Source organism: Rosa chinensis, chromosome 4 (genome assembly GCF_002994745.2).
Source record: "Rosa chinensis cultivar Old Blush chromosome 4, RchiOBHm-V2, whole genome shotgun sequence".
Taxonomy (NCBI): Eukaryota; Viridiplantae; Streptophyta; class Magnoliopsida; order Rosales; family Rosaceae; genus Rosa; species Rosa chinensis.
This window is the reverse complement of record NC_037091.1, coordinates 48,795,408-48,818,618: the sequence shown is the minus strand read 5'-3', so window position 1 is coordinate 48,818,618 and position 23,211 is coordinate 48,795,408. Positions and strand designations below refer to the sequence as shown.

The 23,211-nt window shown below is 38.0% G+C and overlaps 5 protein-coding genes and 1 long non-coding RNA gene across 9 annotated transcripts; 2 read left to right on the top strand and 4 right to left on the bottom strand.

Moving 5' to 3' along the window:
* The first annotated feature begins 543 nt into the window (after positions 1–543).
* Positions 544–1,659, top strand: LOC121052864 (protein NRT1/ PTR FAMILY 5.10-like). Its single transcript, XM_040518782.1, has one exon. The coding sequence runs from the start codon at positions 544–546 to the stop codon at positions 1,657–1,659; it is 1,116 nt and encodes a 371-aa protein (XP_040374716.1).
* A 276-nt stretch (positions 1,660–1,935) lies between these two features.
* Positions 1,936–6,222, bottom strand: LOC112198080 (probable acylpyruvase FAHD1, mitochondrial). Of its 2 annotated transcripts, none has more exons than XM_040517694.1 (7): positions 6,061–6,222; positions 5,810–5,975; positions 5,631–5,683; positions 5,101–5,163; positions 4,825–4,875; positions 2,191–2,314; positions 1,936–2,097 (listed from the first exon to the last, which is right to left on the bottom strand). In XM_040517694.1, exons 1-7 carry the CDS (start codon positions 6,154–6,156, stop codon positions 2,054–2,056), a joined length of 597 nt encoding a protein of 198 aa, XP_040373628.1. In that variant the 5' UTR covers positions 6,157–6,222; the 3' UTR covers positions 1,936–2,053. The 2 variants fall into 2 exon arrangements, with proteins under 2 accessions (XP_040373628.1, XP_024194865.1); XM_024339097.2 differs by lacking the exons at positions 1,936–2,097; positions 2,191–2,314 and adding exons at positions 4,134–4,497; positions 4,617–4,734 and having other exon boundaries at positions 6,061–6,221.
* Positions 6,223–7,407: 1,185 nt separating this feature from the next.
* LOC112199985 (protein GAMETE EXPRESSED 2) lies at positions 7,408–13,233 on the bottom strand. 2 transcript variants are annotated; one of them, XM_024340983.2, is made up of 17 exons: positions 13,109–13,233; positions 12,705–13,025; positions 12,278–12,613; positions 11,734–12,060; positions 11,440–11,646; positions 11,269–11,354; positions 11,017–11,158; positions 10,291–10,599; positions 9,951–10,075; positions 9,572–9,789; positions 9,270–9,497; positions 8,926–9,155; positions 8,559–8,797; positions 8,300–8,456; positions 7,963–8,129; positions 7,769–7,860; positions 7,408–7,682 (listed from the first exon to the last, which is right to left on the bottom strand). In XM_024340983.2, the coding sequence occupies exons 1-17, from the start codon at positions 13,182–13,184 to the stop codon at positions 7,565–7,567; spliced, it is 3,378 nt and encodes a 1,125-aa protein (XP_024196751.1). In that variant the 5' UTR covers positions 13,185–13,233; the 3' UTR covers positions 7,408–7,564. The 2 variants fall into 2 exon arrangements, with proteins under 2 accessions (XP_024196751.1, XP_040374872.1); XM_040518938.1 differs by lacking the exons at positions 12,705–13,025; positions 13,109–13,233 and having other exon boundaries at positions 12,288–12,419.
* Positions 13,234–13,773: 540 nt separating this feature from the next.
* On the top strand, positions 13,774–14,506 carry LOC121052534. The gene is made up of 2 exons (XR_005809392.1): positions 13,774–13,980; positions 14,129–14,506. It is a non-coding gene; the product is annotated as an uncharacterized LOC121052534 (long non-coding RNA).
* A 1,454-nt stretch (positions 14,507–15,960) lies between these two features.
* On the bottom strand, positions 15,961–16,347 carry LOC112199462. Its single transcript, XM_024340479.1, has one exon. The coding sequence runs from the start codon at positions 16,345–16,347 to the stop codon at positions 15,961–15,963; it is 387 nt and encodes a 128-aa protein (XP_024196247.1).
* Positions 16,348–17,295: 948 nt separating this feature from the next.
* LOC112198463 (lipoamide acyltransferase component of branched-chain alpha-keto acid dehydrogenase complex, mitochondrial) lies at positions 17,296–21,500 on the bottom strand. 2 transcript variants are annotated; one of them, XM_024339592.2, is made up of 8 exons: positions 21,070–21,500; positions 20,770–20,934; positions 20,518–20,643; positions 19,421–19,794; positions 19,014–19,261; positions 18,761–18,849; positions 18,057–18,284; positions 17,296–17,763 (listed from the first exon to the last, which is right to left on the bottom strand). In XM_024339592.2, the coding sequence occupies exons 1-8, from the start codon at positions 21,238–21,240 to the stop codon at positions 17,650–17,652; spliced, it is 1,515 nt and encodes a 504-aa protein (XP_024195360.1). In that variant the 5' UTR covers positions 21,241–21,500; the 3' UTR covers positions 17,296–17,649. The 2 variants fall into 2 exon arrangements, with proteins under 2 accessions (XP_024195360.1, XP_024195361.1); XM_024339593.2 differs by having other exon boundaries at positions 20,770–20,925.
* Between the last annotated feature and the right edge of the window lie 1,711 nt (positions 21,501–23,211).

The following is a 23,211-nucleotide window of genomic DNA, read 5'->3' as shown; positions in this document are numbered from 1 at the left end:
TCTCCTCGACTAAACCAGGATATTGCAGCTTGGGAAGTTTATATGGCATGTTTGCTAATATCATTGGGTGAAGCAGGACGAAATACTGCTTTGCAAAGTTTTCTGCAGGATCAATACTTGAGCGAACTAGATCAAAGAGAAAGCACAGATGAAAACAATCTGAAAACTCGTCTACAAGCTTTGTGGGACGTTCCTTGGTTTTTCGGTTCATTATTTCCCCTTATTCCTGTGATTTCATCCCAGTCAACTATCCTCATCTTCTCAGCGGCTTCTATTGGAGTCTCTTCTTTCGTCTTCTGGTGGGCTCGCTCCAAATACTTCATATACAATGGAAGTCTTGCAGGCACATATGAAACCCGACAAGCTCAAATGTGCAAAACCTCGTGTCCCCTAGATGAAGAAAGAGATCAAAGAGGAGATCAGATTTGCCAAGACCACACAGAAGAGACTAGCACTGCCTCTTGTCTGGGAGACAGAGCACAAAGAAGGGAAACTTGTATAGCCACAGGAGGGAACGTCAGTACAGTACAACGAGTACAAACAATGGACCTTGCGACAATCCCGTCCCCAGTAGATGAAGAAACGCATCAAAGAGGAAGACAGATTTGTGCACAAAACACAGGAATGCCTGACACTCATTCTGTAATGGACGAAGCAGAAAGTAGGGGAATTGGCGCAGAAAAAACTCCAAGTACAAAAGAAGAATCACTATCAAGAGCTGAAATTCACACAGACACAGAAGAGGACCCCTGTTCAGCAGAAGAATCACTATCAAGAGCTGAAGTTGACACAAACACAAAACGGGACCCCTGTAGTTCAATTGAACAAGCACAAATTACAGATTATAACGAAGCAACACGAGTGAGCTATCCAGCAGAACAAACAGGAAGAGGAGAAGTTTGGACACTCGAAAAATTGAAGGAGGAACTGCCTTTTTTTAAAAAGATGTTACCTATGTGGTTTGCCTTTGTCATATACACTATGGTGGATGCAGCAGGTAGCTCTTTTTTCTTCGGGCAAATGAGTAACTTGGATGATCTCATAGGAAATTCTGCAGTGTATTTTGCAGGATTCACCTCATTTACTGCATCTGTAGTCTCATTTCTTTACGAAAAAGTTATAGCTCCAAAGAAGTGGAGACATGCTACGTTGGTAAATATTGGTTCTGCAGTGACATGTTCTCAGCTATGTTGCTTTGCTGCTTGGCTGGTTGAGGTATACAGGTTAAAATCTGTTAAGAGAAAAGGACTTGAAAATGATAATGCCACTACTGTTTCCATGAGCATCTTTCTGTTAGTTCCCCAGTTTTTCCTGTTGGGGATCATGCAAGGCCTATTGAGAACGGGTTTGGTTGATTTTTTCCATGATCAGATAAATTACGATGATAAGCTGATGAAGAGGTATGGGGAATACATCAGTGCTTTCGTCCTTGGCGTTATAAGACTGCTTACCACTCTTAATATACTGGTGCCCTTTTTTGTGTCCAAGAAAAGTTGGTTTGGTGACAATATAAACACGAGTCGCCTAGATCTGTATTTCTTTGTGTTAACACTCTGTAGTCTTGTTAACATTGGCTACTATTTGTGTGTTGCCCGCTATTATGCAACATCTAGATCACCAAATGCAATTGGAGAAGAACAACAAGAACAGAGCGCATGATAAAGATCGTTAGTGATGATATCAGATCCTTTTTTTCTCTAAGCTATATTTGCATTGCAATGTTATTGTGTTCTCTTTATTGTTTGAAGATGCAAATAGCAAGATGATTTGTCTTTGTTGATCTCTTATTCGTACTCTCCTGTTCTCTCGAAAATGAATTGTCAGACGTGTTTAATTTAGGTATTGTATGATCCTTGAACGGACAGTTTAATAAACAGTTTAAAATCTTCGTCCGTCAAGTTCTCTGGTTTCAATTAACACTATTTCTTCTGTTCCTGTTGGAACTGTCAAATACATAACACCAAGTAACAAATTCAATTCTCACAAGAACTTGCTTGCCTCTGTCGTTTTTCCACATTGAATTGAACGTCCACGAGGTTTGTTATGCCTGCAGTCATCTTTTTGCCTGCTTTACTGGACCAACAGCTCTGGGAGTGCCTGCACACCCGGAGCACAATTGGTTGACATATCAATATACTGTTGAGTCCTGGCCAGATGCCAAAAAAGAAGGATGAGAAGAGAAATATGCACCTGTTAGTATTACATTATTATCTCCTTCGAGAAGAGTCATAATGGAGCTTATGTGGCTGATGAGGAATGGGATTTCGAATATCATATCCTTGCTTAAGCCTTTTTGCCTCACTTCTCCATCTACCTTTGGCGGAAGCAAGTCAATTTGAACACAACAATTAGGACAGACCAATACAAAACTCAGCTACTAATTAAGTCATATAAGAACAGGAAGCAACAGGTACCTTCAACCACAGTTCCAAATAGTCAGGGTCTGGCACCATTGCCATGGATAGCTACATGAAGTTTGGAGAGTCAAATTATTCAATTTGCTTACAAAAATATATAGGTGCAAGAAAGTGGATGCTCATAAGGACTGAGTTAGCAATTATTTTCAAAAAGTTCTCACAACCCAAAAACAGAAATAAAAAGAAAACACCTCTACGGAATCCCATATCAAACAGATTACCAAAAGCAAAGAGAAAAGCATCAAAGATATGCAACACAAGTCTTACCACAGAGGCACAGAGCTGATCTGTGTGGAGTCCTGCCCTTTTGCTATGATCCATGGAATGCCTGCAGACTGCCAAAGGAAATAACTTGTATCAACATTCACAAGGGAGCAATGCATTATATATCAACCTGTTTTGATTTTTGGATGCAATTTCAACCTTTACGCTTATTTTAATATGGATAAGTTTAGGCTTTATCCTTTTTGAGAATATAACCACCATTTTAAATGTAACCAAAAATAAAAAATTCCAACACTTCTAGTTTTAGATTGTGTTCTTTAATTTGACCAATATACACGTTTCTTGATTGTCCCATCAGGAATCTTATCCAGCAGAAACCTTACTATCTCACTGTAGTACCATGAGCATGATTATGGGTCAGTACTCACGGCTTTTCTTAGCTAAAGTAGATGCATTACCTTTAGATATATTTTAATTTTCCTCCTTTCCCCATTTCCTTTCAAATGTGATCCTGACCTACTGTATAAATGTATTTATGCAGGCTTGACTTTCAGCCACAGCCCACAGCTATCTAAACCATGCCGCACGTAGTGTCAGTCTTGGTTACGTAACTCACCGGAGATGATGATTCGAACACTAGTCTACCTATAGCTGCCATAATTTCAAATGTGCAAGAAGGGTTATCAGAGACATTGTGATTGATCTAGCTCATATTTCAGACAAGTACACGGGACGTTTTACAATGATAATCTTCACAAGTACATGGTTACGTTTTACCATCTCTAGCTGGTCTCATAGATTGAGGATGTAGAACCTGCTCATTTGCATTCAATGTTATTTGTATTCAATACCAATAAAAAGCTACATGTCTAGGTGAAGCTGGATAATCTGCTACATGTGTAGGTGAAGCTGGATAATCTGCTATTCTATGGAGCGGCAGCACTGATACCATTAGGTGAAGCTGGATAATCTGCTACATTGACTGAATTTCTCGACTATCAGTATGATTTGAAGCAACGAAAACTAAGGGAAGGCACAGATAAAAAGCTTTGTGGCGCATTCCCTGGTTCTTAGGTGCAGTTGCAGTTGTTAACCTTGTACCTCTAGATCTATCTTAGGGAAAAATGTTCATCTTTTCAATCATTATCTTGGAGTTTCTACTTTATGGTTCTGCTCTGGCCGCTTCTATAAGTACGTCTAAAGTTATAGAAATCCTACGTTGGAACAAGAACAGACATAAGAGCTTGGTACGGTCGTAGAATTGACCGATGGCCACGTACCCAAACAGAAGTGAGACTCTGTCCAGCAGAACAAGCAGGAGAAAGTCCTGATGAAGAAAACAAAGAAAGACGACGGATGTAGGGCTACATAATGTCAATGATGATATCTTCAATCAGTTATAGGCGTGACAACTGACAAATTGAAATTGTCGGCAATTTTGATATATTTCTATGGTACTCCAATTATTTTCCGGTGACAAAGTGCTTGTTATTTGATTGCTCCTTTCTACTATAGCGGCATTCTTATTGGTATTCTCTTGTTTATTCCAAATCAAATAAATAGACATACATGTTGAATTTATGTATTATACAATCCTTGAACTGACAGTTTATACTAGCAAAGACTCTAGTACCTTCGTGTCTGCCTCCAAGCTAAGTCAGTTCTCCAGTTTCAATCAACATTATTTCTCTGTTCCTGATGGAACTGTCAAATGCAATAACACTCTAGCTAATTCAAATAGCTCAAGAACTTCCTTGCCTCCGTTTTTCAATATTGAATTCTACATCAACAAGGTTTGTTATTCCCGCGGTTATCTTTTGGCCTGCTTTTACTGGACCAACACCTTTGGGAGTACCTGCAGAATCAGTTCCAGGAGCATAATTTGTTGGAAGATCAAAAAAATTGATCAATCCTGACCAGATGCCAAAAATGAGGAAGAAAACTAAGAAGACAACGTTGGATGTAACTATGTACCTGTTAGTATTACATCTCCTTCAAGAAGTGTCATAATGGAACTTATGTGGCTGATGAGAAATGGGATTTTAAATATCATGTCCTTGGTTGAGCCTTTCTGCCTCACTTCTCCATCTACCTGTCGGGTAAGCAATTCAATTCGAACACAATAATTAGGAGTGACCAATACATACCTAGGCTACTAATAAGAATAGGAAGCAACAAAAACCTTCAACCAAAGTTCCAAATCATCAGGGTCTGGCACCGTTGCTAGGGACAGCTGCACGAAGTTTGAAGAGTTAAACTACTGGATGTGCTGACAAATATACATACACTAAAATGGATGCTCTGCTCATAGAGACTAAATTACTTATCTAAAGCTGTACCAAACTTAGAAAGGAAGACAATCAATGATAATAATATTACAACACCTCTACTGGGAATATCGTTTATAACAGATTTCTAATAACAATGAGAAATCAACAAAATGCAACACAATTTTTACCACAGAACTGATTGGTGTGAAGGTGTCCTGCCCTTTTGCAATGGTCCATGGAAGACCTGCAGACTGCCAAAAGTAATAACTTGTATTAACAGCCCTGACATAGTAACCCTCTAAATCAATTTGGACAGGAAACATAGAGCAAAGCATGTAAAAACCATAGACATCCCAAACAAGATTGCAGGTCTAAAATTTGAACTGATGCACCAAAATACTTCATAGGAACACACTAAAGGAGTTAACTAACCGGTGTTTTACATAGTTTATATAAAGATTGAGGTACCTCTCGGTTTAATAAAGTTTTTCATCCACTATTTATTGCCTCTACCAAGCATATCCTAGTGCATACACTTCTTTGATTACACATTTAAAGAGAAGCTGGTGAAACAAAAATTTACATGAAAAATTGTGCATCATAAATTGATAAATTGATCATAACTCAATATCTATCTGAAGTATAGCCTCACACTATGAATTATAAGTACAGCATCAATTCACACTACAAATTATTACGTCATAAAAATGATGATTACCTTAGCAGTAGCTTGAATCTCTCTGGCAGTCATATCAAGAGCAAGTGCATAACCTTAAACAATGTGATCGTCACTAATCAGATTCCAACTCAAACAAGATCATCTCTTTCAAATCAAATTAATATAACAATCAATCGATTAGTAAACAACACCAATCAATCAAAAAAAAAAAAAATTACCACCAACGTAATCCATGGACTTGGCCTGGGGAACATCGCGAGCTTTTTTGGATATGATGACGGCCAGCTCCACCTCATAGTCCAACGACTGCAGAGGGTGAGGGATTTCGATCGTGCCTCCGTTTTCCAAGTAAGACGACGTCGGTTTGAGGAACAGCACAGGCTCCTTCACGGATCATCAGAATCAAGATTGGAAATTGAAATGGAAAATGAGATGCGGATAAGAGTGGAAAGAGAAGAAAAGAGGGGACCTTGGGGACGGCGTTGCCGAGCTCTTTGGCGTGGGCGGCGTAGTTTCTGCCGACTCCGATAATCTTAGTGCCAACTTGGAGAAGCCTGCTTGCCATGTTTTACAGTCTTTCCACTCCGACGACGACAATGTGAAACTGATACTCTCCGCTGTCGTTTTCTCAAAGTGAAGAGTCGGGCCGTATTAGCCAATGTCGAAAATTCAATTATTTTTTCATATTTTCAACGAAAGCAAAATAAATATGGTTTTTATTATTATTATTATTATTATAAAATATTATGTATTTTCATCATCAAAACATTACATATTAAACCACCTAGTATTGATAAGATTGGCCGAGCGGCTTAACATGGAACCCGACCCCATATTTAACGTTTGAGTCCCAACTCCCACCAATTTGTGGCCAACAGGTTTGAAGGGTCTTTGGGTTCGTGCGAGTGCGGAGGGCGATTAGTCTGAATTTGTTGGGATATCCTCGTGGACCTCAGTTTGAATACTGACTGAATTGATGTGTTACTAACTCGCCAACGTAACAGATATAGCTTACTACTCACTCTCGATAAAAAAAAATATTTAAAAAACATTACATATTAAATATTTTTTTAATATATAAGCTTAGGAATGACCGCTATATTTTTGGCGACAAAGAATTTGTTGGAAAAGGCTTGGATGAAACCTTCATTGACAATCTGATTTTTAATATATACAATGTCGGTAAAAGTGCTCCTTATTAACCCCACAAAAAAATAAAACAAAACCAAATGTACTGACGATATTCATTAGAGAAAGGTGTTCGTCACACACACGCGCGCACGCATGTAAGGAACAATTTTGTTAATGACCAAGTCTTTAGGATAGGTGTGTCCAATTTTTTTGTATACAAACTTTAGACAAATTGACACTTTTATATTTGAACTTTCAAAACTATCACTTTGGTGCATTCAACAACGAAAGTGTATGAAGGAGTGCAAAGTTGAGATATCAAATTATTGATTTTCCAACATTCGTATAAAATTATAGATATAGATTACCGATAACTAATATTCAATAGTTCATAATTATAATTATTTAAAAAGACCATTCTAACATTAACGTGGATACAGAGGAAACAGAGAAGTTTGACCACTAAATAATTCTGCGTTCCATCGTACATCTAGCACGCAATCAGACCCATTTGGTAGCTAATCTAACTTTTATTTCAAATACATAATATTGGTCGTCATTATGTATCTCTCATTTACATATGAGTGATTTAATCAAGACGGACCTTCTAAACAGAAATTGAAACTAAATTTACACACAAGATGAAAAGAGAAAAAAAAAAAAAAGGAAGAAGAAGGTTGCTAGCACTTTCCTTTTCTACATGTGCAAGTGTTTATAGGCACAAATAGTAAATACCACACCATTATGTTACAAGCTGATGACCAGAAAGGTTAGTCAGGGTCTTGCATCGAGTAATTTCAACAATACATAACAGTGTCAATAAACTCTCACACAGTTGCACTTTATTCCTTCTCAACACAAAAGGGCTTAAAACTAGGCGCAAGATTCTGCTGAATGCGTTCACCACTAGCCGTATATGCTGCCTTGCTTGATTCCCTATTTCCAGATTGACGGCAGGACCTAAACCAAAGCAAATTACATGTCAGATATATCCTTCACAGTCCTATGTCATGTTCATTATTAACCTGAATATTTCAATTCATTACCGTTGTCGAAAGTTGGGACGTTGGCTGCCAAGCAGGGGACTTGAACAAGACGCAGTAAGGTGAGTTGCGTTCTCTGGTAAACTTTTACCCGACTGCCCAATCAACAAATGGAGAGCTGAGCTTTTTGAATAAGTGCTTTAGAAGAAAGAGTGTGCTATATTAAGTTGTCTACAGTCATGACATAGCATACTTACAGTTCCTTTGCCCAAACTATGTGCACTTGCTGGGTCAGCTGGAGTCTTGGTAGCTCTGGTTCTTCTTTCATTTACAAGGATAGTTGCACATTTGCATGTGAAAAACATTAGTGCTGCTCCCAGTGAAAACACTATAATGGACTCGATGACAATAGCTGATCCTAAGCCTGTGTCAAACACAACAGACGGCTTACAAATGGGAGATTTCAAGAACCAAATTGAGTTGCACTATCGAGCTGTCTCGACAGAAGCACTTTAGCTCTAAGTTACTGATGTTAAGATCCAAAGGTAACCAACAGAAGTACTCATAAGTCACCATAAATCGATTGCCACTTACCACGAGACACAAGTGAACTCATTTGCCTTCTTCTTATTAGATTAACAGAAGCCTCAGCAAGTAAGGGCACTGATATCTTTTCGGAACAGTTACAATAACAGCCATAGTTTCCCAGGTCATTCAATGTCACTGTCAAAATGGCATCTTGCTCTCCACCCTGTGCAAAAAAAAATATGTTGGACTCAAGACAATACATGATTCCTGGTTTGAACAAAACAAATGATTCCAAACAGTGTAATTAAGTTGGGAGTTCACACACATGATAAAACAGCTGTTGCATGGCAGTATTGCATTCATTAACTGTTGCATAAAATCTAATTCCCTTAGCTTTGACCGTGAAATGCTTTGAGATGGTAACATATGTCTGAAGTGGTAGCCACTGGTAGCTATTCTTAGTCTTCACTTCTATTGTAGTGATGAGCTCAGCTGGTAGGCTGGTTACCAAATATCCATCATTAACTTCCATAGAGAAGATGACCGAAAAAAGGGATTCATTACCTGAAAGATAATCCAACAACAGAACATCAAACTTGCCATATGAGAATTATTCATGTGAGGCATATGATTCCAAATTTCCATCTCCAGTTTACTTCAATACATAAAAGTATGATCTTATCTAACCATACCAGGGAACGCAAGAAGATCTGGGTCTCCAATATAGAACTCAAACTTGTCTGTTTCTCTGTCATATATCAGTGACCCATTTTCATTACTTTTCAGAATGATAAACTCAGGTGCATGAATAAAGGGAGGATCATTGATAGGTTCCACAAAAACTGGAATATGCAAGTCATTTACTCCATTCCTATTCCTCGTAGTGAGCCGAATAGTATCATAGCCACAGAAGTTCTCGTTACTGACTTGCGGAAAGTGAAAAATAATGTTACTGATATGAAACAAGAATGCAAACAAAGGTGACAAAATTCAACAGGAGTCTTTGTGATTGGGGGATAAGATTGGTGAAAAGTACCCATAGTACTGTATTGACTTAAGGGCAAAATTGATTACTTCCACACTGCCTTGTAATATCAACCCCTTCACTCCTCCATCCTCTTTGTACACAGAAAGTCCATTCCAAATGGGCTCCCAGAATTGCATTAGCATCGGAGACAGAAATACTGTCCCAGATTGCGCACTAAGATTAACAGAGATGTTCTCCATCATGTCGGAATATCTTATCATAAACCCAGAGAAACCACTGCAAATAGCCAAAAGCTATAATTATACAGCCATCCTTAAGAATGTGTTATAGATTAATAGCAAGTACCTTACCCAAATTTTGGATTAATCTCGCCTTCAGTAGCTTGCAATTCACTTGGAAATGAAACAAATTGTGGTGGGATGGTGAGAACAGATATGTTTACAAAAGCAGTAGCAAGATTGCCGTTTATATCAGACATTGTGTACACAAAGGAATCATTTCCATAATAGTCTTTATAAGGTGTATACCGGAGGAGCCTTCCATACTCAATAAGGGAACCATGACCTGGCTGAGAAACATCAACCAATCAAATTTCCAAGAAAATTCTTTTGTAGTTTAGGCTGTGTTTATGTGAAATCGATGGTAGATCAATTTAGTTGCTCATAATAGGCACCATCCTAACAAATTATCTGGGAGAATAGAAAGGAGGATCATGATGCATGGTTGTACCTTGGAGAACTCAACAACACTAGCATTATTTCCAGCAAAGTAGTCATTGGCCAAAACATCAAAAGCAATTGACTCATCCTCCCACACAGAAATTGTATCATTTTCGGCTCTGGGAAAATATTCGCCTGCAGATGACCACATCATTCAGTCCATTATACTGTGACAATAGAAGCAAAGTTAATATTCATTGTACTAGTAATTGAAAATGAGTGAAACTTGCAAAAATATCAACCTATAAGATAAGTAAAAAAAGCACGAGTGGCAATCAAATCGATATACCATTAGACCTCATCAAGAACAGGAGCTATGCTTATTTAACATCTTGTTACTCTTAACTTACTACTGTAGACATTGACCCCAAAGGGGCAGGCAGAAATACGTTTGCCATCAAATGAAGCACACATCTCATAAGTTCCAACCTCCTTAGCCAGATATTGTACAGTGTATGACCCATCATTATTGTCCACAAACAAGGAACTTGAAAAGCCAGAACTGTTTACAGAAACAATCTCTAGTTTCAGCCCAGATTGTTGTGACAAGACGGGATTGAAAAATGAATCCCCGAGCTTCACTACTACTTCATTATTAATCGTCCTTGCCACCTTGGGAGAAAATTTGACAACTGTTGAGCATGATGGATCAACACTCCCTGCACCAAATTTGGGAACCTATTCATCTCAGGTGAAATAAGAGGCTGAAACAGTGAAGTAGTTCGTGCAATCATTTACGACTGACAAGATTACAATTTACAAATAACATTAGTAATAAAGTCGTCAAGGTCATAACAAAAGTCAAAACCATTTCCATAAACATCCTTTCACATGATGTGACTTATACATGATAGAGGATTCAAGCTGGAAAACTAGCATATCTTAAGACTCTGGTATTGACATTTACCTATTTAATTAGAAGTTAAAGTTTTCTAAGTCTGTATAAATCAAATGCGACCTTTGTGCAGTAATGCCAGAGAAATGCCAGCTCATGTTATGCTCTATTAGCATTGGCTTAGTTCATTTTCCATTTCTATCTGGCAGTTCCTTTCCACAAATGTTAGCTGAAATCATACCTGCTATAACTTCCTTATCAAAGGGACGGCCTCCATTCAGCAAAATATTTCCACAAAACACATAAATTTTATAAATCCCACTCTTGTCAGGTGTATATACCACATTGAGAGCTATTGCCAGAGTACTGAAGCTCCCGACAGTCTGAATTTAGAAACTGCATAAAGTTAGAATCTAAATGCTTAGGGAAATAATGTGTAAAAGTTAATGCATCTGTGTCTGTGTTTGTGTATGCATCTACACACTCTCCTTACAGAATTTGTCAAGGTCATAGATGGTGAAGGAGCAAATTCTATTTGGCTGGTTGTACCATATCTTATTCCTTGTGCAGGTCCACTCCCTAACATAGAGATACAAAATTTTGTGAAATATAGTGAAAATAGTTAACAAGGGAAATAACTCAATATTTGCTAACTTGCATGTACCATTGATGATCTGGATAGGAAATATGCTCGACTGCACATGGTAGGAGTCAATTTCCCTTACAATTTGTATTTCAAGCCTTTCGATTTCAACTGGAGAGGGATTTTGATAAGCATCATTCAAATAAACTGAAAATTCTGATCTTTCTCCTGCCGCGGAGCTATTTAAACCAGTTCCATTAACAACACTGTTTATCCCATTGCAATAGCCTATCCAAATGTACACAAGAGAGGCATGTGTAAGGAAGAGGAATAACTTATAACACCAATATGTTACTAAAACAAGATGAAACTCACCAACAAAGACGGTATAAGCATATGGCATATTAGAGATGCTTTTATCATGCTTCATATCTGATATAGTCAGCAAAAAGTTGCCTGGTTCCAGATTAGTAAAAGAAAACAGCTGAATTCCAGCTGCCACTTCTTCAAAGTGCAAATCTGGAACAGGTATTGACAAATTCGTCTCTGTCTCAACAACTTCAGCATCAAATTCATAGAGTCCTGGAACAAGGTTACCATATTGATCTTGCTGGTATATAAAGATTTCCATCTTGGAATATAATTGCCATGCATTTGGTTCAAAATCCCATTTCACCACACAATTGGAAACTTCAAGAGGTCCTGCAGTAAAAATCGACTTACAATAACTCTACTATGGAAAAAGAGCATATCTGTGTGAAATAATCACATAATTGAATGGCTTCTTCATTGCCATTATAAACCATAAAAAGAACTGTTTAAGTCCTAAATTGGAGATTATCCAACTCATCTTAATTTATGCAGTTGCCTCGACAAATATTATGAGCTTATAATTATAAATATTGCTATGGTACGCCACCTGGGTTCACCTTAAAGGGTAGTGGACAGCCATTTAAGCTCTGATTACCACCTTCCACATGCAACAAGAGGTCTCCAGCTTTTACCACAATGAATTCCATGATGATATAACCAAATTGGTTCCAACCAAAGTGGGTGATGTTCGGTATGCTTGTGGAATCATTTGCATGAAATACAGACACTGTAAAATTATGTACCCTTGGATCTTCACTGGTTTCATTGATCTTATTCCCAAATGCATCCTTCGGAAGTATCTGTACTCTAGCTTGAGCACCAGCTTCAAACTCGTGGACGAAACCCATCCACGAAGCAACACAGACAGATGGGTATATTTTCCCTTCAATCAAAAACAGCAAAAAGCAATTGGGTTAGTTCAACACATACCTCAAAAAGACTAAAAGAGCTAATGAAATTAAACAAACCAAAACCTGGATGAACTTGGAAATGCAGAGATGAATCAAACACTTTGTAGTGGTCCTCATTGATCAACACGTTAAACAACCCGGCTGTTATTGTAGTAAAGAAAAGCTTCCAACTAGTAGGGTCTCCTTCAAAATCTGAAAGAACCCCAGATACTACAGAGCTATTCCCAATCTTTCCATCTACTGTAAGAGTGGGCTTGAACGCATTCTTGTCAAGCTTGTCAAAGTTGTTTAGTGCTCTGATGCTTATGGTGGCGATTTCGCCGGCTTGATATGTGTCTTTATCGTCCAGCCAACTGAATGTGAACTCCGGCACCGCTGCGTTGTCTGAAACAAAGACAAACACAGAAGGCTAAAGACAAAGATGAATCATTTGAAGAAACGAAGAGAAGTTTTTGAATGCGAGTTACCTGAATATGAAAGCTTGGAGCCAACTGAGAAAGCCAAGAGTGAGATGAATATGAGCAAGTTCATTTTGAATGCCATGGAAGAAAAAGTGAGAGGCTTGGGCTCTGCAGAGGAACAGTAACCTTCCTTTTTGTGAAGGAAACTGGAAATTTGATAAAGAAGAGCGGTTAGTGACGGTTGAAAACGGTTTTATATGGTGCTGTGCCAAACCTGTCAGTCCACCAATAAACATTTTTTTCCCTCCTCCTTTCTTTTCTTCTGTTTTCTTCAATCCATTCAAAAAAAAAAAAAAACAACCGGACCCTATCAGCGTGCATTAGCGTTTCTATTTTTATGAACTAGCCTCATAATTTATTTATTTTTTGATCGAAAGTGAATTCATTCATCAATAATAGAGTACTACATCAAGGAGTATATATATAGTAGGGTCCGGATCAAGGGACACTTCTTTTTACACAAATTTTGACACACCTTGTGATCCATTAGATTTTAAAATATTCAATGGTTCAAATTTATTGTTTGAATTATGTCAACATACAATAAGGTGATGTGGCAAATGACATGACATTACATATTTTTTAATCTAAAATTAAACATTTCTTCATTAAAAGAAAAAATTAAATTAAATTTGAAGAATCAAAATCAACAAAACGAAATAAAAGACGAAGAAGAATAGCAGAAGATCACGCCATTGAAGGTCTTGACACACCTTCAAAATTGCCGATGTCATATTCTTTCCCCGATGCACCTTCAAAATTGCCAGCTTTCCATCACCAACCTTGAATGTCGCGCCGAAAAGAGGTTGAAGCCTTTGTTGAAGATGAATGCCTCGAATGATGTCGTAGAGGGTTGGTTGCTAGGTTAGTTAATTCAGGTATATGCTATAAACCATGATCCAAGATAATTGAATTATAGAAATTAATGCATGTATTTGAAATTGTATGTAGCAATTAGACTAACGAGATTGCTGCATGGTTTGGTGAATTTTTTGGGTTATGTTTTTTGAACATTGATCGAAATAGGAGAATAGTTTTTTATGAACATCATTTTGGGACGGCTGGAATTGGAGCTAGCGATGTGCTTCTGCATACCACTTGTCTATGTTCGTGTTGGAAAGATCAACAAGCAAGGTATTCTATTGTGCCCTTCCAATTCAAAGTAAGTATATATTGACCTAAAAATCAAAATCCAAGTTATGATGGCAAAGAGTTGTCACTCAAGCTTCATGGTGATGGAAAGTTGGGCAATTTTGAAGGTGCATCGTGGAAAGAATATGATCTGGCATGGGTAATTTTAAAGAGCATCAAGAGATTCAATGACATGATCTTCTATTTTTTTCTTCTTCTTTTGATCGTGTACAGTATTGATAAGAATAGTACTCCTTATTCTTCTTCCTCTTTTATTTCTTTTTAGTTTTTGTTGATTTTGATTCTTCAAATTTTAATTTTGTTTTTGCTTTTAATGAAAAAAAGTTTAATTTTAGATTAGAAATATGTAATCTCATGTCATTTGCCACGTCACCTTGTTGTATGTTGACATCATTCAAACAATAAATCTGTACCATTGAACATTTTAAAATCTAATGGCTTACAAGGTGTGTCAAAATTTGTGTTAAAAAAAGTGTCCCTTGATCCAGACCCTATCTTGAAATGTTAAAAAAATAATCTGTTAATAATAAAATAGATGGAGATAATATAGTCAAATTACAACAAAAAAAAAATAATGGTGAAAGTGGGAAACATATAAGTACGTGAAAAAAAAACCTACTTTTCTGAAAAAGTGGCCACTACCATAAAAAACTTCCAACTCTATGTTAAAAAAAATATGTAGGGTCTGGATCATAAAATGATGTTCATAAAAAACTATTCTCCTATTTCGATCAATGTTCAAAAAACATAACCCAAAAAATTCACCAAACCATGCAGCAATCTCGTTAGTCTAATTGCTACATACAATTTCAAATACATGCATTAATTTCTATAATTCAATTATCTTGGATCATGGTTTATAGCATATACCTGAATTAACTAACCTAGCAACCAACCCTCTACGACATCATTCGAGGCATTCATCTTCAACAAAGGCTTCAACCTCTTTTCGGCGCGACATTCAAGGTTGGTGATGGAAAGCTGGCAATTTTGAAGGTGCATCGGGGAAAGAATATGACATCGGCAATTTTGAAGGTGTGTCAAGACCTTCAATGGCGTGATCTTCTGCTATTCTTCTTCTTCTTTTATTTCGTTTTGTTGATTTTGATTCTTCAAATTTAATTTAATTTTTTCTTTTAATGAAGAAATGTTTAATTTTAGATTAAAAAATATGTAATGTCATGTCATTTGCCACATCACCTTATTGTATGTTGACATAATTCAAACAATAAATTTGAACCATTGAATATTTTAAAATCTAATGGATCACAAGGTGTGTCAAAATTTGTGTAAAAAGAAGTGTCCCTTGATCCGGACCCTATATAGTAACCTCATTAAAACCTATCACAATCATAGGAAAGAGTACCACACTCCATTTAAACACTTTTTTTTTTTGTCTTATCCATTTAAAGACTCAATGACTTAACTCTGCAACTAGGATTGGATTCAGCCACTCCGGCGTCATCCTCCACCAATATGTAGGAAATGGTAAAAAAAGAGCGGCTTTTGCCACACAATTGGTAGCTTTATTACACTCCCTAGGATATAACCCCAACTACAAGACTGAAAACGACTCAATAATACCTTGGCTTCATCTACTAGCCTCTTAATTTGCATTTTCTTTTTGTTATATCTATATTTTTTTTTTTTGAAAAGGGGTTTGGAACCCAGCTTAACTAAGAGGCTCAGCCCCACGCCCGTTATTATTAATAATAGTAGAAAGGATGATTGTACAGCGAGGGGGACGTAATACCTATACCTCGAGTACTAGTACAAGAATCCTCATAGAGTACATCCTGGATAATCACAGCAGCCTCATCTAGCCAGTAATAATCTAAATAGTTAACACTAGCAAGGTGCGCCAATCTATGAGCTACATCATTTGCTTCCCTGTAAATAGATTGTAAATTGTAGGAGGGAATTGCACTCATATAATCTTTGCAATCATCCACAATACAACCTACCTCTGAAAGATCTTCCATATTTCCTTTAAGTGCTGTAACCACCACGGCACAGTCGGTCTCAATGTCCACACCATCCATGCCTTGGTGAATAAGTAGTAGAAGACCCGCTCTCATAGCCTCCAACTCCATCTGGAAAGCCGAGCTAACATGGGAAAAGGGCTGTGCAATTGCAGCTAAACACACACCAAACTCATCTTTGATAACGGCACCAATTCCCCCTTGTCCAGTTGAGCCATGGTACGCGTCATCCGTATTCTGTTTGAGTCTCTCACTCGGTGGAAGCTGCCACTAATTGGTCCTTTGTCTCATCTTCCTTTTCACATGAATCTGATGCACTGCTTGATAATCACTCAATAATTTCGAAGCCTAGGCTGCAGTGTTCAATGGTCTGAAAGAAGACCCCCTCCAGACTGTGGCATTTCATTCCACCCATAAGGCCCATAATAACATGTAAAAAAGCTCCCTTTGATGATTGGGTAAGAGCTCACACACATGCATTACCCATGCAGAAACATTCATATTTATATAGAGAGTTTGTTAGCCAAAATCTAGAATTTTGACCAAAAAAACTCTAAAAAATTAATAAACTTTGAGAATTAATTAAATTAGAAGGGTAATTAAGACATTTAAAAAATACATTTTTATTAAAATAAATAAATAAATAAAATTTTCACAGTCATTTTTCTCTCCCTATTATGTTTTCTCTACAATAACTAACTCCGATATTTATTTTTATTTTTTTCTGAAAAAAAATAATAATAATTTGCACATGCAGAACATGTGTAGAGAAAGACTAGTATTTATGTAAAATTAATCTGAAATTTTTTTTTTCAAATATTATACTCTTTTCAAACCGCAATTGCAGTTCTAATGCAGTTGGAAAAGAACCGCTCCCATGTGATTTTTTTTTCTTTCCCGTTTTCTGTTTTCCATACCTATCAAGTTACTATTATAACCTTTATACATTAAGCTACAGATTTTGAAATTTAATAAAAGAAGGGCAATTTTAGGTATTTTGAAAATTTAACCTTAAGGGTTGTTTTTTTTTTTTTTTTTGAGTAATAGTTTTCTGCAAACTAAGTCGAAGAGCACATCTACTTATCCAGAAAATGTATTTATAAACAGTTGATCGAACTCCTCGTCACAAATAGCTTTCTTTGGCGCATCATCACAAAGTTTACGTGGGTATGATACGGCTATTTCCGACATTATTAGTATCCAAGCTTGAAATAAGGGAGGATTTGCATTAGACGAAGCACCAGAGAAAGATGGCCTACTAAACTTGCACCTACAGCACTAGAACTTCTCTTGAGCGGCCTCCTCTTGCTTTCGTAAAAAGCCTGAGAAAATAAACTTTGCAAATGGTGCATCCTCCTTCCAACTCCAGCTGCTCAGAAACACAAGATTAGATTTAAGCACATGACCAGTCCTCTATGTCATGTGCAACATGAGCAGCTCTGGATTCTCTATTAATTGTTTCCACTCTTTACAGAATCGGGCAACAGTTGCTCCGTCCAGCACTCTATGATCAGCGCCTATATTAACCTGACAAGAACAACCAAACATAACATTAGACGGGCCAAAGCCTCACGTTCCACCATTACAGATAAACATTTGACTCACTCTGCTGAATGATTCATTCAAAAGTCTAATAGGCAATATGGATATGGGATTTGTAATGGAGAGGGACTTGGCCCTTCTTCTGTTGCTTCTTCAGCAAATTGAGTAAGGGCATTGGCACGCAGTGCTTAGAACATGATAATTTGTTTGGAAGGTGTTGTAAGCTTAGACGTTTTCAATTAATCCAAAGCAATCGATACAGAATCTTAAATGCTCACCGTCATAACTGATGCAGGATATACACTTCCATCATCTGCATATTGTGGAACCTTCTGAATTCGTCCAATTGCAATAATGGCAACCTCTGGCAAGTTGAGAAGAGGGGAACCATACTTCCCACCAATAGCCCCAATATTACTTAGAGTAATTGTTCCTCCAGATATATCTTCAGGCCTAAGCTTGTTTTCCAATGCCAATTGTAGTAACCGTGAAAGTTCCTTTGTTATCTGTGTGCATCATACATATAATTAATGAAGTCCATTCACCATTAAGCTACTGAAAATTAGACGTCCTTTAATTATAAGCATATGTCATTCTATTTAACCAAGCATAGAGGACCATTAACTAAACCCTTTTCCAATGCCAATTGTAGTAACCGTGAAAGTTTCTTTGTTATCTGTGTGCATCATACATGTAATTAATGAAGTCCATTCACCATTAAGCTACTGAAAATTAGACGTCCTGTAATAATAAGCATATGTCATCATTCTATTTAACAAAGCATAGAGGACCATTAACCTTGCATATAGAGGTACATTTGCTAGAGTCAATCATCTAAAAGTCCTGAATTCAAGCTACAACCATGAATATATTCTCAAATCCTGGATCTCTTACAATTGAACCAAGCAGGGTATATATTTTCTGATATAGAGTGGGATTAACAGTTAGAGGGGTGAGGGATGAGGGGTCATATAAAACTGACCTCCAATATGGAAAGAGACTGAACATTCTTTATGTTTGGCACAACTAGACCATATGGAGTATCCATGGCGATTCCGATGTTGTGGGAACCTATACAAATTTTCAATAGTTAAAATATAACTCCAGAAAGTCGAGTCTAAGAAGATAGTATTAGCATGTTCTCTCTGTCAAACCAAATGATCAAGTTCAAGTAGAAATGTGGCCAACATTCAATAGATAATTGCAATGGATTAAGCAGAAACAAATGTACAAACCTTTTAGGACGACCTCAAGTGACTCCTCAGTGAAACAACTGTTCACTAATGGATATTTGCTTATGGCCATTGAAAGTGTCTTTATCAATGATGGAAGGAAGGTGTGCTTAACACTTGAATCAGAGTTGCTCCTTTGGAAAGACTCTTTTAGCTTTCCAAGTGCATTGCAATTTATCTCCTCAACAAAATGAAAATGTGGAACTTTTGCAGCCATAGTCATTGATTTGACCATTGCGCGCTGGAAGCCCCTGAAAGAACAGAAAAGAAGTAAGCTGCATGCATACTTCACTTCCCTTTGATTAATATCACTAAAAGTCAGAAGCTGTACACGAATAATAAAATTTGCAAGTTCCAGCCATGGATCATACTAATGAAAGGAGATATTCCAGTACATATTTGCATACTACCTCAAGGTAACTGTCTTATCTTCACATATCCACCCAGCTTTAGCTGATTGATGCGAGTAACTCTCTTCTAATCCGGAAAATTCATCAGAACTAGAAGTCGAAGAGGCAGATGAATCTTCAATAATTCCCTTCTGCAAAGCAAACTTAAGGACATCTTCTTTCAGTACTCTCCCATCGTCACCAGTTCCATGGACTTCATTGATATCGATACCATATTTCTTTGCAAGGTTCCTAACGGGAGGTGTGGATAGAACTCCACCTATGTTCTGTGTGTTCAGGTCAGAATCTAGTGACTTTGTATTCTCCAAACTATTGCAAGTCTGCTTTGGAACCTCAGATTCCGCAACCATCATTTTCAAAAGAATTTCTCCAACCTAAGAATTCATTAAACTCAAAAGCATAAATAATAATGTCAAATTAGGATAAAAGCTAAATGATTTAAGTCACCAATAAAAAATGCCATGCTGTCGCTCCTTAAAATTTCAAAACAGTAATTGCTACTACATGTTCATATCTACAGCATATGCAAAACCCAGAAAGTGCATAACCAATAGCAAAGCTATTAGCCCTATGCCAACCTCTCTGCCAGACATCCCAGTAACCCACAACTCTGACTCTTCCTCGTAAGCAAGTCTAGTTTTATAAGTTTATCCTATGATTAAAGATGTTAGTGTGATCGAACAATACATTAACCCTCTCCTGCATATGTACACTCTCTTCATTACCAAAAGACTCAAGATTGTAATGCAACTTATATTAGCTTGTTGGCAATTACAAATTTTCAAATTCAGCATCTTTTGCTCTGGTGAGTTTTGTTAGTTCTCCCCTTACTCCAAAAACCTGAGCTGTTAGACTGTGGACAAACAATTATCTTATACTCGACACAACTAGCACATTCATACTGGCATGGTATATAAACACTAGATATCACATCTCAACCAGTCTTCTATCCCTTCTGTTTCTCAAAGAACAGATAGTAATAATATCTTGAGGCAATACCTAAAACTAATATCTCTATGGCCATGAAGAAACAAAAGTCTGATGTACAATCCCTCAATAGCGGAAAAAGAAAACTAAGGCGCATTACATGTTCTCACCTTCACAATGTCACCAGGAACGTAGTGAATCTGAGCAACTCTTCCTTGATAACGGCTTGTTATCTCAATCGTTGCTTTGTCACTTTGAACCTCACAAATTGGCTGAAAGGCTTCCACTTGATCACCCTGCCAAAATCACAAAAAACAATATAGTCTCCTCCTTCACACAACCATAGATGCCTCAGCAATATATACACTAATTTTGACATGTATGGTAAGATAGGCATATGCAAAAGCAGCTCAAGCACTGACCTCTTTCACAAACCATTTGAGGAGTTCACACTCAGCAATGCCTTCACCGGTTTGAGCCAACGGCACATCAACTATACCACTACCACTAGTTACATCACTGGACGCCTGAGCCTGACTCGAACACCAGCTCCTCTTCACATGATGAGCAATGCTAGACTGCAACAACCGCACAACCAAATACCATAAAACGATCAAGATCACAGATAAAGTTACAAAATTTATACAAAATCAGGCAACTTTCGATCTTTGGACTAATCATTCGATCAAAACCCAGACCAAAATCTGCTGAAAGAGGCTCACTTTGGGTATCCCATCAACACATCGAAATGAGGTGGAAGACGAGAATACACGAAATAGAGAGGTGTGATCTGAGCACACCGTCGCCGGCGATAGGCCCGGAGCAGTGCGCGAACAGAGCCATCGGTGGCCGGTGACCCAAGCCCGCTTGCTCCAGATCCTCCTACCAATCATCTTTGGTTTTGGTTGCCGTTCAACAACTCTGAAACGAATAAATCTGTGTTACTGGGTAGTTGAGTTTTTTTTGTTTTGAAAGGATGATTCAGCTGGAGATGGATAACGGTTTGAGCATTTCCTTGCTTTTTGGAATTCTCTTACGTCACATTTTCGCCTATATTAGTTGAATATTGAGCTAGATTTCCTAACGGATTTGCCTGAATCATCTCCATCAAATCTCTTGCAGCTGGGGATTGGATGGGTTTGGACCCCTTGCTGCTGTTTTTGGGCTCAAGGCTTTGTACTTGGGTCTCTGTTTTAATTATACTTGCGCTTCAGTTACTTGGTTGGTTGGACCTGTAAGTTTTACTTTTATTTTTTATCTTTTTATTGAGTCCGGGGCCCCTTCTGTGTAAGGTGTTTACTTGAGAATGTAAATAAATTGGGGAAGGATCTTGATGTAATTATTTGACGCTTCACTTTAGGATTGCATATGTTGGATTGCTTTAGTTTTTTTTTTTAAATTTTTTATTTTTACTTTAGGATTTTCTTTCGTGGCTCAATATTCTCGTAACCCAGTTAATCGGGTGAGATATTTTGTAATGTAGGGTTAATAGATTGACACCCATCATTGATAATAAAAACTCCAGCAAATCTCCTAAATATTATATATACTAAAACTATAAGAGGCAGGTAAGTGGTAATTTAAATTATACTCTAAATATTATCTATTATATTAGATATTAGTGGTGAAAATTAAAGATAAATTATTAGTTATCTCTCTCTCTCTCTCTCTCTCTCTCTATTGAAATTGAAAGATTACAATGATACCATGCCAAAAGGCATAAAAAAGAAAATAAACGATAGGAAAGGAAAAGATGCAAAAATTGCATCTGAAATACAAAGAATTAAAAATGCAAGAGCAACAGCGTCGAAACGCAGCGCTGATTTTACACTACGGATTGCAGCTGTGTAGTGAATTGAGTAGTCAGTGGTTTGACTACCCATTGAACTCCAACGCACAACCTGACAAAAATCAACTTGCCACCGGAATGAAGGCACTCTCCCACCTAAAGATCGAAGCCGGCCAAGGGTGTCAGAACATGGCCATGATGGCAGACGATCTTTCACGAACATATACCAAAGACTTGGGTCCCGAATCCAATACCAATACCGCAGAGGAGCCCCAAACCATTTTAGCAAATGAGCAACAATCCAACAAAAATAGTGGAACGCAGCCCAAGTCCCACTCTCTCCCGGATCCCAGATCCGGATCCCTTTGCAAGACCCACCCGGATCCCAGATTCGGATCCGTCTGACGCCGGTAACAGACAAATGAAGGCCTACAACCACAAACCCATGGAAACAGAACCTCAGGCCAGCAATTGTCCACCCACTCGAACTCAGGCTAAAATCCAAGAAATCAACTTGAGCCCAAGGCCCACGAAGTCGTCTGCTAGCACCCAAAACATCCCGACAATCAGCCCAGCGGCCGGTGTCGCACCATGCCTCTGCCATACCGCCACACGAAGAGGTGTCGTCTGCCCAAAAGATGTCGCCTACTCCACGAAGAGCAGACCCATAGACAGAACACGACAGTATCAGAGACATGTAGTCCGACCGGAGAAGATCCACCCTTCGCAACCACTGATTGACCACCGCTTCAACACCGTGGCCTCTACCCGGATCCCACTCCTCCCAACAATTTCCGCCCTCCTCTGATGCCGTCCCAACCATTTGGTGGCCCATCGGCGCAACAGCGCCCAAACTCCCCTCAAAAAATGAATCGCCTCCGAAAACAAAAACGAGCAAGAAGAGGCGAAGCCTAAAATTTTCTCCATGAAGGAGTAGGTATAGGTCGTGACGGATCAGGAAGATGCGCCGCTCCACAAACCCTAGCAGAGCGCTAGGTCGGGTAGAAAATTTTTCAAACTTGAAAAATAACCATTAACAAATAACAGTCTAGTTTAAAGTCAAAAGTACAATGAA